Source organism: Crocodylus porosus, unplaced genomic scaffold, assembly GCF_001723895.1.
Source record: "Crocodylus porosus isolate Cpor-Errol unplaced genomic scaffold, CroPor_comp1, whole genome shotgun sequence".
NCBI lineage: Eukaryota > Metazoa > Chordata > Crocodylia > Crocodylidae > Crocodylus > Crocodylus porosus.
The window spans coordinates 68,314,462-68,330,508 of NW_017728909.1; the positions used below are offsets into that span (position 1 = coordinate 68,314,462).

General features: G+C 44.0%; 1 protein-coding gene across 9 annotated transcripts in view; it reads left to right on the forward strand.

The window, feature by feature from the left end:
- Nucleotides 1-16,047, forward strand: part of PAM (peptidylglycine alpha-amidating monooxygenase) — a 263,686-nt gene that overhangs the window by 162,761 nt on the left and 84,878 nt on the right. For all 9 annotated transcript variants that reach the window (XM_019532420.1, XM_019532427.1, XM_019532419.1 and 6 more), the window contains exons 6-7: nt 635-720; nt 3,106-3,189. In XM_019532420.1, coding sequence (XP_019387965.1) covers nt 635-720; nt 3,106-3,189 — 170 coding nt within the window. The remainder of the gene's footprint in view (nt 1-634; nt 721-3,105; nt 3,190-16,047) is intronic.

The window sequence follows — 16,047 nt, forward strand, 5'->3', positions numbered from 1 at the left end:
CCAATTGTTTCTGCCCATTTAGCAGGGGTCCTATTCCTCCCTGGGCCTTCCTTTTACTCCCTGCCATGGCACTCCATCCTGTGAGTCCTCCTCTGCCAGAGATGAAACTCTGCCATGACACCAGGGACGAAGCTGGCCAGTGCCAGTGCCACTGCCACCTTGAAGGTGCAGGGCCAGGTGTGGGGGGAAGCCATCCCTTGGATGCGGTGGCAAGGCCAGAGTAGGGGGACACGGCCAATGCTGTGCCACCATGATCCTGTGTTACCGCCACTCCAAGGAGCAAGGCCAGGGGAGGTGGGGCAAAGCCCGCATCTCTGGTCTCCCCCCCACTCCTTGCGGCCCCTCAGTGCCTGCTGTCATGACAGTGCTCCACCATGTGTATCTGTCTGTGCAGAGCACTCTAGTTGGTTGTTTCAGTCAGCATTGTGATTGGCTGCTGAGACAACCAGTCACAGTGCTCATAAAGCATTACAGACAGACTAAGGCTTTTATTATATTAGAATTATTAGGAATGTATTGGTGAAATTTGGATCTTAATGTAAGTGGTTCACCTGGAACTTGACATAGTTGCAGATGACAGCAATGACAGTGATGATTATTAATCGTGTCCTTTTTTTTTCCCTCTGTATTTTAGGGACTGTGATGAAGGAACCTGCACAGATGATTCTAACATCCTGTATGCCTGGGCAAGAAATGCTCCACCCACCAAACTTCCCAGTGGTATGTTGCCTTTCATTTTATGAAATTCTTTGTATAGAGGAAGTAAGATGGGGTAGTAGAGTTTCCCAGTGTAATGGTTTCATTTGGCTACCACAATTAGCAAAAATTAAATCACTCTTGTAACACCTGACAGACATTTAATTATCTCACTAAATAAATCAGATGGGGGAAAAGCCTACAGAAAAACAACAGCTTCTCCCATAGCTGCCCTTATGGATTCACTTTTTCCTCCCACCAACTGTGTCATTCCTGCTCAACTATACACCTTAATCTCCCAGAATATGCTTGAGAAAACAGGTGCATTTATAGCACTATCTAAACTGTAAAAGCTAGCAAAATCTCTTTTCATTTAGGAGGAGAAGCACAAGTTGGAGGTTTTGCTAAATACTTTTTCAAATGGGAAGTTTAACTTGGAAAAGTAAAATCTGGAAGCAGAGCTCAGTAGTTAACAAAAGAAATTGAGAAAGGAGTTGGGAACTTTGTAAATGCAACTCCATTACAGAATAACCCACCATTTGTTTAGGTAATGGAGAAAGTAAAGCAATGAGAGAGAAGTTTATATGTTTAGAGGATGTGCAGAAATCTTTATTAAAACATGGGGGAAAATCAAGTTTTTCAGTGGCTCACTCTGTTCTGTATTGAATTACAGGAGGGCAGATACTTTTGGTGCCTTGCCATCAGTGGAATGTACTGGAAATGCCTTATTCTCTATAAAGGGAAAGTTCTGTTTGAGTAGGGGCATCAACTCCCCCCCTGGTACCTGGATCAGATCCAACCCATAGGGCTACATACAGGCTGGATCCAGGCCAGGGCATGGGAGTAGCCACTGTGCCAGTGACACTGGGCCTGGAAACAGCAAGGGGTTTGTTTGCAAGGTTTCCCAGGTCAGATGTCCAGTATGGGTCTGGGGACAGCAGTAGATCTGAGGATGGGGATCCAACAGAGTTCAGGGTCTGGGGTGTAAGGAGGGTTTGTGGGCAGCTGCAGTGGTGACCCAAACTCACTGCTATTAGCCATGGCCAATGGGGCCGCAGGACCCACACTCAGTCTGCAGGCCACACCACCCAAATTCTGGCAGCCCCTGGTAGCCTGCCAGGCTGAATACAGGCCCTGTGGGCTGGATCCAGTCCATGGGCCATACATTTGACACCCCTGAGCAAGAGAATCTTTTATAGCAGTCTCCTTGACACCTTTTTGCCTTTTCCAACAATGTTTCCTATAGCAAAGATCAGTACAAAAAACAAGACTAGCTTGCCTGAAAACCATTTTTCATGTTAATCAGTATAGATGTTGCTTGAGTTTTCAGTGCACTTGCTCTTAAAAAAAAAAAAAGTGAATGATTCACCAAAGCTGTAAGTCCAGCAAACCAAGATATTTACTTTTAAAGCCAAACCTCCCGTGGTCATTTGTCACTATCTCTAAACCACTTCTAACTGCAGATGTGTTAATGAGTTACCAGTCTCCTTTCCTTCCTTGCGGTATTTTTAATTCCTCTTATTTGAAGGCTCAAGTAAGCATAGAGATGCAGCAGTCCATTTTACAGAGAGGCTTTGCCACTGGCAATTGTTAATCTAGAGCAGGGATATCAAACACCCTGGCCTACCTGGGTGAGATTCAGACCTCAGGGCTCCTCAGGAGCTGTATATGGATGCAGTGGCAGCAGTGGGGTGAGCAGTGGCAGGGACTGCAGGATGTGTGCGATAGTCACTCCCCACCCCACCTGCTGACACACGTCTCTAATGGGGTCTGGTATCTTAGATTTCAATGGAGGCCCCTGCCCCTGAATTCCAGCCCCTCCAGGAGCCTCATGGGCCTGATGACCAAATTCTGTGAGCTATACCCTTGATCTAGAAGGATACACTGGCTTAATAGGCAAGAGTAAGTTTCTTTTCTGCTTCTCTCCAAGTATTTTCATTGTTAGCCAGGTGTAGAAAGCGCCTTTACCATAGTAGTCATGGTGTGTAATCTGTGTTCGGTTTTTTTAATTCCTCCCTTTTATTTATTGATCATTTATCTGCATCGCTTTTCCTTAAAAAGTATTGCATTTTCCCTGTCATGAAAATGTAATTTCATACAGGACATGTTAAGACATAATGCTTAAGTGTGGACAGCAACTTTTTAAAAAAATCTTTGCTGTGACTTAGCACATGATACTTTTCAGTCTTTTTATGTTTGGGTACACTTCAAAAACTATGTATTATTTATGTGTTTATTTTGTAGCTTCCATGATCAGCACTTTCTTAACAGATATCTCAAAATAAAACTGTCTCCACTGAAAATGTTGAGGAATATTCTTACACTGTGTTGATTGTTTTAACGATAATGAACTGCTTTATCTTTTCATTTACCACTTTTAAGGCTTTAATGCATCTTCTTTCTGTTAAGGTGTTGGATTCAAAGTTGGAGGAAAAACAGGTAGCAAATATTTCGTGCTCCAAGTACATTATGGAGATATCAGTGCATTCAGAGGTATGTATGTTGGCAATCCTAGCCTTGAAATTATTTTGAATTACTTCTGACTAGAAGTAATTGAAATAACTAGAACTAGTATTAAAAACAATACCTTGTGTCCCTAAAGGCAGTCATAGCCATGCATTTTATTCTACCCCAGAGACGAGAATAGTTTAACTGGAACTTCTTTTATCTGAAGAAAAAATAGTATTTTAGTGTAAAACAGTTAATAATGGGATAATGCTCTATCTGCAAATCAAGATTATTTTGTATTGATGAGTCATTTATTAAAAATATGTTGTAATGGTTTACACTTTTTGACCCTTGTTTATATGACAGCTGATTAAATCTTTTTATATTCAGAGAAATGAATAGTAGATAATTGTGTCTCAAGTATTTTCAGAGTAATAAAATACAAACAGCACTACCCCATTTTTCTTCATACAACAGGGTTTTTAATCCTTTTTTCTACTCTTATTTTTGTCAGCAAGCAAGTGAACATCTGTTACTTGTATTTTTGTGAATTAGTTTCTTGAGAATCAAATGTCCACTTTGCACATAGCAAGTTTTTCACACATTTTGATGAATGGTGGGGGGGGAGGAGGGGAAAAAAGAAAAAGGGTTGATCTCTTGGTCACCAGTTCAACTGTAATCCAAATCACAGGTTGCATTTGACATGCAACCATCCAAACAATATGAAACTCTAGTTTATAGGAGGCATGAATACAGTGAGATTTTCAAATATTAATCATTTTTATAACTTAAAAGCAGTTACATAGTATGTGTGATTAAAAGTAATAATGTTAAGATCCTAAAAGTCAGTTGGTTGTTATGTCTGGAGGCTAAACTGTTGACTCTTTGAAAAGTGCTATTTGCCTATGATTCAGAATTCAGGTTTGCTGAATTCAGTATCCATGGGTTTTTCGCGTTATTTTAAAATCTTACATGGCATATTTCAGCTATATAGTAATGATAATTATTTTTCCATTTGATGTAAAATGGAAACTTACTTATTAAATATTTTAGAATGTGTGTGTGTACCCAAATATGTAATAGTGTTATCTATATATACTTATAGTTTATAGACATCTCAGTGTTGTTTTGTTTCCCCTTAAAATTAACACAGAAAGCACTGGGTTGAGTACAGAAGCTGACAGAAATTACTTAAATGATACCAGTATGATGGAAGCATACCAATATATTAAAGGTAAATTAGTGTTGTCATGTTGGGGAGTTCAGTACTCCCTGCCTGTCCTCTCCAAGTGTGGAAACAGTGCTCAGTGTATTCACTAATTTCATGTTCGTGGCAGGGGGGAGGAGGAAACAACCTCTCCTTCCAACCGCCACTTTATCACAGTCTTTAAAAAAAAAAAAAAAAAAATTGAAGTCATGGTTTCACATTTATATTTTAGGATATCAGAAAATACTGAATAATTTCAAGCATGCCTAGTTTATTCACTTGTGTCAATGAATATTTGAATTCCATGATTATAAATCCCTCACTGATTTGCTTTTCGGACAAGTTGAAGATGAAATCAGAAGTAGGGTAGAAACTAATAAATGATTGTGTTCTTTAAAGTAAAAGAGCCTTATTCTGATGCTTTCTAGACTCTGATTTATTGATTGATTGATTGATTGATTTATTGTCCTTGTGGACCATTTGCAGTTATAGGATCCTTCATTAGCTTTGGGGCCTTTCTTATCCACAAACAAACAAAACTACAGTTTGTCATCATTTTCTTGGCTTTGATTATGGTATATTACAGTCTAGATCATAAACCTAGGTAAAAGTGGAAGGACAAAGAGGGAATTGTAAGTCTTGGATATAACAGAAAAAAATCAGATGAATTGCAGGCAGTAGCATAAAGGGTTGAAATTGGGATTTTGAGATTTAAAAAACAGCTTTTTATAGCAGGAAAAAGTCCCCTTTTAAAGTGAGTTACATTGAGTTACAGAAAAGAAGTCTTGATAATAGAAATCTTTCACTTCAGTTTCTAATGCTTTATAGACTACTTCTAACTATACCATAGAAAGCAATCCTGCATTAACTGGGGATATGTATGAGATGATTTAACAACTTTTTATTGCAAATTCCTTTATAACAGAGGTGGGCAATTATTTTGGGTGGAGGGCCACTTACCCAGTTTTGGCAAGCTGTCGAGGGCTGCGTGGGTAGCCCCACTCCTTGACAGGTACCCTACCCCCTGGTCACCATCTTGAGACCAATGTCTCAATATCTTTGGACCAATGTCTCAGGGCCAGCGCCAGTGGGGCACAAGCTGGCAGGGGTCTGTGGAGCCAGGCTGGGCTGCACCAGCAGGGAGTGGGGGAGCTGGCCCTGCTCCATAGAGCCCCTACTGGCCTGGACCCTGTATGCCTCCTTGCTCTGGACCCCACTGGCGCTGGTTCCTGGGACATTGGTGTGGGCCTCACGCTCCTGCTGGCTCCCGCACCCGCTCACTCCCAGTGCCACCCTCAGCCCCACGATCCAGGCTGGGGGCAGTGCGCAGCCCCGACCCTATGCTCGCCGGCAGGGAATGAGCTGGTGCTAAGTGTGGGGGAAAAGCAACTCCTTCCCTGCCCTGCGGCCCACACTCCCTACTGCAGCTGCTCACAGCCTGCACAGGGCTGTCTTGAGCAGGCACAGGCAGCCCCCCACAGGCTGCGAGCAGCTGGAGCTCAGGGTGCCAGCCATGGGGTGGGGGAGGGGCTGCTTTTCCCTGTGCTCAGGGCTAGCTTGTTACCCACCCCTGCTGCCAGCCTGGGCCCCATGCCAGCTCCAGGCTCACCCGTCAGAGCTGTGCCGCAGCAGGAGCAGCTGCAGCCCCCCCTGCTTGCCACGCCAGGCAGTATTTTCTGCTGCTGCCCGCCCAAACCTTGCACCATGGGTGCGTGGGTCACAGTGTGGTGGAGGGGCTGCTTTTCCCCCACGCTCAGCACTAGTTTGTTCCCTACTTCCTCTGCCGCCCCCGACCCCACCTGAGTTTCACATGCCAGTGCAGGTGAGGAGTCGCATGGTCCCAGGCCAGAAGCCCCTTCTGGGGCTTCCAGCTGGGGCTAGGGACGGGGCTGTGCAGGCTTCCTCTGGGCCCTACTGCCCCTGGCTCCTGTCATCTTTGACAGGAACCAAGGACAGCTAAATACATACTAATATTCTAAATTTTTTTAGGGGCCCCGCAAGCCAGATAGAATGGCTTAGCGTGCTGGATGAGACCTGCATGCCGTATTTTGCCCACCCCTGCTTTATAATGTAAGTTTATATAGTTATATCAGGATGCATTGTAATATGACTAATAATAATTGGGAATGGGGGTAGGTTTTTTTTTTATTGTCTAATACAGGGGTTGTCAGCTGGGGGTACATGTACCCCAGGGGTACTTGGACTGGTCCTAGGGGGTATGCAAGGGTGGGCAGGGACAGAGTGCTGCAGACTCCTAGGAGCAGGGGCAGGGTGAGGGCAATGGTGCCCCTTTACAGGGCAGGGAAGCTTGCACACAGTGGCTGTCACCATCACACATCAGCCCGGTGAGCTTCCCTGCCCCACAGAGGGGCGCTGCTGCCTTCACCCCACCCCAATGAGCTTCCCCACCTTGCCCCTGCCCTGCTTCTGGGATGCAGAAGTGCTCCGTCCCTGCCCACCCAGGCACTGTCCCCGCCTGCCTGCTCCATGTCCTCCCTGCTCCATGTCCACCACTGCTTGACGTTCGGCTGTGTGCTAAACTCCCCCCACTCAGCGTTTGGCTGCCTGCTAACTCCCCTCTCCTGGTCAGCCTTCAGCTGCGCCTTAACCCCCCACCACTTGGTGTTTGGCCGCCAGGGGTACTTAAACTAAACAAGGTTTGAAAACCCCTGGTCTAGTACAACCATGGGCACTGCTATCTGTGCTGAGAAATAATCTCTTTCTATATTGGACAGTACAGGTGAGTTAGTAGAAAAACCCTTGAGATTTTTTGCTTGCCTAAATAAGTTATAATTATAATTACAACCCTCCCCTCCAAAGAAAATAAATTAGGAGAGAGAGCCTGCTCTTTGTTATTGCTTGGGGATGTTGAGGGTTCCTTTTCACTCTTAAGTACAATTTACATATGTGAGTTTCATGAAATTTCTACTAATAAAGTATGCATATGTGTTTTAAAAAGATTGGAGGATGATAACCAAGTGAAGTTAATTGTGTGTATGTGTGAACTTACTTAAGAAAATTTAATTAGGGTCTGAATCTGATAGTTGTTATAGTCAGTAAGGTTTTGCTTATGTAAGCAAGCTATTGTGAAATAAGCCAAGACCTGAATTTACACTTAATAGCTATTTCATGCTAGCACCCAGAGTAGACCACCTTATTTCCTGCCAATTGAGCTTTTGTGGCTTGGAGTAGTCTTCACTAAGTGCACTAAGTTAAAGTACACAAAGGTACCATTAGTGAGGAATGAGTATGTCCACAGAGGGTAGTGATGCAGAACAACTATTCTACAATAGCTGTTTTGGCCTATTTTCCCTTGTAGACAGGCCCTTAGAGTTTTGTATCTCTTCTGTTTTGAGGCCCATAAAACAGCCACCACAAGTGCATTTAATTTGTGATCCAGTCAATCTCTTCTTTGCCAGAGAATGTTGTGGAGGCCTAAAGTATAACCAGTTTCAAAAAAGTATTAGGCATTTATGGAGGATAGCTCCATTAGAGGATATACAGAAGGAGAGGTGCAACCTACTCATGGTGACTGGGAAAGTCTGTTAGGGAATGAATCTTTCTACTTTGTTTCATTAACTCTTTCTCTGAAGCATTTGCCACTGCTAGGGATAGGATACTGAGCTGGATGAACCTTTGGTCTGCCCACTGTGACAGTTTGTGTGTTCTTATTACTTTTGTCCCCAACTATTACTCTAAGAAGAATCTGTTAAGGCTCAGTCTTCTCTTCTTTAGTCTTCTCCCTTCATGTGATTAATTTACTGTGATATTTCCTTAGCTGTCTTTCAGTTTATAGGAAGAAAAATACCAACATAATTTTAAATGATCAGTTTCCTGTGGAGAACATCAGATATAAACTTTTCCAAAGTACATCCGGAATAAAATCCAAAGACAGCTTTAGAGGTTTATGTAATTTTAATTTAAAAAGTTGAATTATCTTCAAAATTCATAAATTAACCCTGGAAAGAATCCTGACAATGGAGGTTATCATGTTACATTTATAGCTTGTAAACAACAAGGAAAACAAGTTCTGTAAATATATTTTAACTGTAGTAACACCCAGACATTTATCCATTATTCCTGTTTCAGAAGTTTGAGGACTATAGTATGATAAATCTCCCATGAACCTAGTCCAATTCTGATTGAAATAAATAGACTTTTCATTGGCTAGAGTGGAACTCAGTCCCATATTAGGATAAATAATAAAAAGGTAGAGCATTGCAATTAGAAAATCATATGACAAGATAAATAATACAGTGATCCTAAATTGTAATGAAGTCATGTTGTAATTGATAATTTGTTTATCATTTGTAGAACCCTGGAGCCTGGGAATTAAAGGTAGGGACCAGGACTGTATTATCCAAGACAAAAAAACCCCAAAAAAACGAAAGACAGCCCTTGCCTCTAAGAGTTTTACAATCTAAGTATAGAAATAGTGATATCTTGATAGTAAATGAGAAAAGAGTCTTTGACAGTAACGACGTGAAATAGTGGAGGTGGGGAGCTAGTAGAGGGACTTGGATCAGGATGACTTGGCCAAAGTGATGAATGAGGAACATGGTCTTTGCAAAAACAAGTGTTGAGCCACTGCAGCAATCCTTCCTCCCTTTCACCTCTCTCTCCCCAAGGGTACATGAATCCCCAGGGGTGGGAGGAGGCTTCAGTCATCCCCAGAACGGAGGATAGCCCTTGCACCAATCCTTCCACCTCAGGGTTTTCATGCACTCCCATGGTGGGGGGATCAGTGGAAGGCACCATGTGAGGTACTGCCTGGGCCCAAAGTCTGCAGCTGCTGGGGATAAGTGTTCCCAGGAGTTGTTGGGCTTATAGCCCCAGCTGGACAAGGTGCACCCCTGTGGCTCAGAGCTCACTGCTAACTGGGCTCCCAGCCCTGAGCAGAACCTACTGCACATGCAAATTAAAGCTTGACAGCAGCCAGCTATAAAGTAATAAACATTTTTGAAGTCTAATTTTATAACTGGTTGGAGCTTTTTATTGTGGTAGCTACTTTTGCATGTGTAGCGTCTCAAGGTAATTGCATAATTAACCAGTTAATTGCTCAATACCTATAACATTTAGAGGGTGCCTTAGACAGCCTAGGCATGATGACCTAGACAGGTCAGAGTCAAAGATGATAGTTGAGTAACAAGCAGAATCAGACTGGTAGCATAGTCCACAGTGACTGAAGAAAGAGGTAGCAGAAATAGTAAGTGGCAGATTATAAGCCTTTCACTTCTTAACGTGAACATCTGTCCCTTTTATTAATAATTGAAATAATTGCCATGTACTGTTTATGATGTTAAAGCAGGAGAAAAATATTGCAATACCTGTAGCAATATACCATCTGGTTTTACTTCAGTGCTTCGCTTACTTTTTGTTCTAACCATTTATTTCTAACATGTAAAATAATCCAATTTTCTTCTGTAAGCAGAAAAACTTTCTAATTTATCTTGCTTGCGAAAACCCCAGTTTGTGTAGGAAAAAATATGATCTGGTATAATTCTCTCTAAACTTTGATTGCTTTCTATAAGCAGGTTTATTGAATAACTTTAGAAATTGTAATGCTTCAGACCGGAATCCAGAAGAAACTTATATTGTATATGCCAAGACTTTCATGGATAAAAAAAGGATTTTCAAATTTTAAGAATGTAACTGTTGCACCTTTAACAAAGCGTGTTCAATTGTCTCAGTTCAGAATGAAGGAGAAATGATACAATGTACTCACATAGCCTGGTACTTGCTTCTATACCGAATGCAGCAGGAACACATTGGGGATTCAGAATCAGGATATGCGAATATCGAATATTTGGCTGTGAAAGTGGTACCCATCTATGCTAGAGATGTGATGCCTGGAAAAAAACAGAAAAATTCAGGGAAAAAACATTTTTTCAGTTGTTTATCTGAGGACTTCTTTCTTTTTTTTTGAAAAATTAAAAAAATTCTTATGAAATATTTTCTTTTAGAATGATGAATAAAATGTTTAAGACAAGGTATTCATATACTGCTACCCTTTACTCCCCAAAAATGTTTTCTAATAACTATGTAATAAGACTTTTACGGAAGACTATCTGCAGTATAAAATTACAGTTTCTGTACGCCGAGTACAACTCTCAAGTGCAAGATCAAGATACTTTTCTGCCCCCAGGGGGCACCGCCATTTGCACTAGAGAAGGAAGAAGGATTCAGTGCCGCCTTTGCTTGTGGACTTCCTCTATTGTTGACTTTTGATATAGAGGTTGATGGATCTGCTCCTGTCCTCCTGACTAGACCTCAAAGGACTGGACAAATCTTTTGGATCCAAGATTCAGAGGCAGAAAAGTTAGTGATGATAGCATTTGACTGGATTACAAAACAAGCGACAAACTTAGGACTTGATGTTGGAAAGGTACTTTCAAATGTTACAGAATACAGAACGTCTTCAGATATTTGATCCAGGAATGCAGTCTGGGACTCTGCCAAGCATATCCCTTCTGCAGCATTGTGGCAAGTTGGCCTTTGCACAACAAAAGCCTCTAACTCCTCTTGCTTCTCGCCTGCTTCAGATTCCTCCATTTTCTGCAGCGTGAAAGAAACTGGTCTATGTTCGGAAATACTCGCACCAAATCAAAAAATAAACTAACGTGTGAAAGAATAGAGAAGCTTGTCTCAAGCTGGGCAAACCTTCAGTTTTCAGAAGTCCATGAAGATGATAAAAATGAAGGATCAGAAGCAGCAAAAACTGCTGATATTGATAGCTCAGAAAATGAGACTGATTAGACAAAGTTTCATGTAGTGAAATTTGTATTCAATGAGTCTTGTTTTTTTCCCTTTTTTCCAGCTCTTTTACTAAAAATGAGTGTTTTCTATGTCTGCTTGACGTTGGAGGAGACTAAGTCTAGAATACATAATAACTTTCTTTGTTTTACTGTAGTGTTGACAGTTTCTTTTATTTTCAACTTTAGTGTTCGCCTCTCATAAACTGGCAAAAACTAAGAGATGCTAGGTTCCTTAGAATTCGGCAGCTTGAAGCTCCATTTGTAACAAAAATTAAAAGCATTTTAAAGTAAATTCAATTAGTAAATTTGTAATTATTGTCTGAATAAACTATGCTTTTAAATTAAATAAATATACCAAACATGATACTTTTATGAGCAAACCAAGTTATACATAATACATTTTATGTTATTAAAGTAGCAAAGTGAATTTAGATCTGTAAAGGGTGCTAAGAAAATAAGTATTGCATATATTTCAATTTTACCCAAACTTTCAGTTTTTCCCTAAAACCAGTTTTTTTCCATGGCTTCAAAATTTCCAGAAATTTTACATCTCTAATCTATGCACATGGTAATTATTAGTATGTGGTAGCTATTTTATTCCCCCAAAGTATATAAAAGTACCATAAGCTGATTATGGGTTTCCCCTTCAAATATAGCACATACTAGATTGCATTCATATGTAGGTAGACATTTTTTGCCCAGGACTAAGTTACAGAATACTGTACCAGTGCCATAGCTCTTAAAAATTAAAATCCAGCGGGAAAAAGCAAATATTCTCTATAAATTAAGATCTGTATATACCCCTCTCCCCAAAAAAATCTCAAACCAACCCCCATGTTAGAAAAGGATTACCAATTTTAATTTTTTTTTAACTGCTTATGTCCAAACAAAAAAAAATCTGGTAAGATGGAGTTAAGTTTGGAAGGTTAATACACAGGTGAAAGAAGATCACAAGGTTATTATATAAAAACCCAGGCAACTCAGTATTGAAGTTCAACATAAAAGACTATGAAACTATTCAAGTATAAAAAAACAAAATTAAGGTACCCAAACAACTTTACCTTTGGACTGTAGATATATGCATTTAATAACCTGGCTGTTGCATTTGACTTTCAGTGAGAGCATCTACACATGCATTTGATCCAAGATCAGTTTACTTGCAAGAAAACTACTTGTGAGTAAATGCTCCTGGGCAGACATCGACATGTTCAGGGACGTGGCAGCAGATCTGCTGCTCCTAGCACCAAACTGCTGCCTCTTCCTGTGGCCCTGCAATGGATCCCTGCCACCACTGGGGGGAGCTCCAGGCTCCCACTCCAGCTGTCAACAGCTGACATCCCTCTTGAAAAGCCAGCCCCACTCTCTGCTCCCTGGCTAGACCCCTTCCTGGGCAGGAGCAGCAGGCACAGCACAGGGGCATCATGCAGCAGCTTTCTCTTCACCACCTCTGCCTCCCCATGCTGTGGCTGCTCCAGGCCTTGCTCCTGGCAGTGACAACCAGCACCCCAAGCTCCTGTCGGCTACGTGGTGGCCCTGCTGGCCCTCCATGTTGACCACCAGCTGGCTCACAGCCATCTGGGCCCTCCTGCCTTCCCAACATGCAGTGACTGCCTGTCTGGCCACAACGTGCCATCCCAGGGCTTCCACCACTCAGCTGTTACCTGGACCCCTTCTGGCTGGCCAGATCCAGATCTGGGCAGAGATGCTGATAACATGCTGCCAGGTGCCACCACTGGGGCTGCCCTTGCCCTCCTGGGCCTCTAGCCCTGCTGCCTCTGGGCCTGCTGGGTTAGCCAGGACTGGTAACTGCACATTGTCCAGCACACCTGGGGCAACCAGAAGTGGCTGTGTTTCAGAGGACCCGGGCCACTTTCTGGGTCCTCCTGGAGCAGCTCCGGCAACACCTAGAGTGGCAGGGCACTGCCATGTGGCCACCTTTCCTCATGAATCCTTGGCTGACCTTCCCCCTGCTCAGTCTGGTCACACATGCCAACCTTTGCTTTGTAGGCCATCTCTTGGGCATGGGCAGGGCCACTGCCAGGGAAGCCATCCGGGAGGCGTGTGGTGCTGTCTGTGCTCCATGTGCGCAACCCTGTGGTGGTGGTGGCAGGGTTCTGTGCCCTGGGATTCCCTGAGTGCATCAGAGCTCTGGATGGGACCCACATCTCTGACACCTGCCCACCTGATGGCAGCCAGCCTTACTATAGCTGGAGGGGCTTTTACTTCATGGTGCTCCAGGCCACCGTGGGGCCTTCAGGCACAGGATGCCCACACGTTGTGCAATTCTACCCTGCCAGCCCTGGTGCAGAGTGGCCACTTCACGGTGGGGGTGCTGGGTGCTATGGTGGTCCCGTTCCTCCTCATTGAGGACCCTGCCTACCTGCTTCTGCCCTGGCTCATGGGACCCTAGACTAGTCAGCTGGACACCTGCCAGGTCATTTCAGCCAGGGCCTGGGCTAGACCCGCACCATGGTGCAATGTGCCTTCAGCCACCTCAAAAGCCACTGATGCACTGTCACTGCCTGCTTCATTCACTGAGGTCAGCTCCCCTGGGTCACATCCTGCTTGCTGCATAACATCTATGAGGCCCAGGAGAAGCTTTTTCACAAGGCCTGGGAGGAGGAGGTGTGGTAGACAGAGGACACTTGGCAGCAGGAGCACTGCCTGTGGCGATACCACCTGGGCCCCGCTGCCGAGGTGCTAGGTGATCCATACATCCAGCATTGGGGGCCAGGGCACTGGGTGCGAGAGGTGCTGGCTGACCACCTCCTCCTGTACGCCACATGGTAGCCCCCTTGCATCAAATAGTTTTTATTCCCCTTGCATCAAACAGACCCCCCTCTTCCTCCCTCCCCAAAAAACAGAGCTCTCCCTTTCTCCCATCAACAACAGAGCCCCCAACTACCCCATCCACCAGCAATACAACACACTCTTCCCTGTGCAAACTATTTACAAAGTGCTTTGTGTACTATCCTGGTGTGGAGAGCCGTGTCATGGGGGTACCTAGGGGGCAGAGCCTGGGGACAGGTGGCTAGCACCTTGGCCTCTGGCTATTCCCCCACAGGTGCGCACACTGCAGCAAGACCAGCAGGTGGGGGACTCACCCAGGGGTGAAGGTGTCCAGTGGTTCCTCGCCATGGGCAGCTCTCCCCCTGGCAGCTGGTGTCCAGGTGGTGTCCTGGCCCTGCTGCAAGCAGCTCCAGTTCTGTGCCCGCAGGGAGCTTGGGTGAGGGAATACCTTGAGAGGCTGGATACCTTCAAGTCAGCTGGCCCAAACAGCTTACATCGCAGGCTCCGGGCTGTGTCCTCGTGTGGTGAGGTGTGGTATACGGGTGCCCAGGCAGGGGCCCCTCCTGGGAAGGACATCACTGGTTCCATCTCATTGCTGGGGCTGAGGTTGTAAAACTGTTGGGATGGGCACTGGCCCAGGCTCCCTGAGCTGCTGGTGGAAGCTGCAGTTGGTGAACTCAGTAGGACAGGATGCTAGGAGAGGCTCCCAGCCCCAAGCCCTGAGGCTAACCACCTAGTGGCAGGCCTGACTGGCAGCAAATCTGCACCCAGTTTGTGTCTACACGTGCATTACTGTGCAGTAACTACTTGCAAGTAGTGTCACTTACTGCACAGTAAGCGTGCTCACATGTAGACATGCATGCTTACTGCACAGTAAACTATGCTACTGCACAGTAAAGCATCTCATGTAGATGCACCCAGTGGGGCCTTGGAAGGGATGAAACAAGCTTCATCTGATGAAAATACATTAGATAAAACTAGTTCCTCTGCTTCCCTGTTTTGTTTTTTCCCTTAAAGGGCAGATTTAGAAACCTGTAACGTCTGTTCTTTAATCCTCCTCAAAGAAGCTAAATCAGTTAAAAATAATGAAGGGTGAAGCAGAGAGACACAACATTTATATGAAATGGTAGAGCTGTCAGTTGGTGCCAATATTTTGGGGGTGCTTAAGAGTATAAAATGGGAAAAGAGAGCACTCTGGAAGGTGTGAGATTTGTAGTGTCAGGAATATGAGGGAAGAGGAGAAAAAGAATGAGGACTTGGGAGCATTAGCATAACTAAGGAGAGGCAACTGGGACAGCAGCCCTCTGCGCCACTGCTGTGGGAACACAAAAATAGCTGCAACCCTAATGGTGGGTGATCAGCATCATGGCAGCTGGCGCTGCCTCAGGTGTTGTACAGCTGTCCATGGCGCAGAGCTGTATAGTTATGCCTCTGCTTGGGAGGCAGTCATGGACGTTGGCATGCTACCCTGGTGTACTAGATACTAAGGGAATTAAATTTGTACTCTGCTCCCAGCAGGCTCCTGCTGTGATGCCGCAGCAGAAAGCTGCCACTACCTGAGTTCTTATTGTGAGAGGCTCTGCTAGGAACCAGCTTCACAAATCATGAGCTTTCTGGGCTTGAGAGGGACTGAAAACATAACTGATACCAGCTAGAGAAACGGTATAACTAGGAGCAATTTTAATGTCTTTCTAGAGTTCATTAAACTATGCATATGTGGAAATTATGGCTGTAGATGTACCTTGTTAGCTAATTATGGGGTGTTAAATCATTTAAATAGCTAATTTTTATAGTGAGTTGCGTTATGCATCTTTAGAGCTGTTATTTTTATATGTAATATATTTATTTTTCTTCTGCATGGAAAGTTCCCTCCTCCACCTTATGTTTTACATGTTCCATTGTCTGAAAAGCCTGAAAACTAAAATGCAAATTCAGTCGGACTCTTTTGGGAAAATATTTCAAAGGCACAAAACGCAAGCACCTGACTGCCATTTGACTTGTGCCTTTGCATATCAGCCCCTTACTCAGTAGATTAAGGTCTTGTTATCATCTGCTTCCTTCTGTTTCATAGATTTCATAGACATTAGGGCTGGAAGGGACCTCGGGAGATCATCGAGTCCAGCCCCCTGCCCAAAGGGCAGGAAGTCAGCT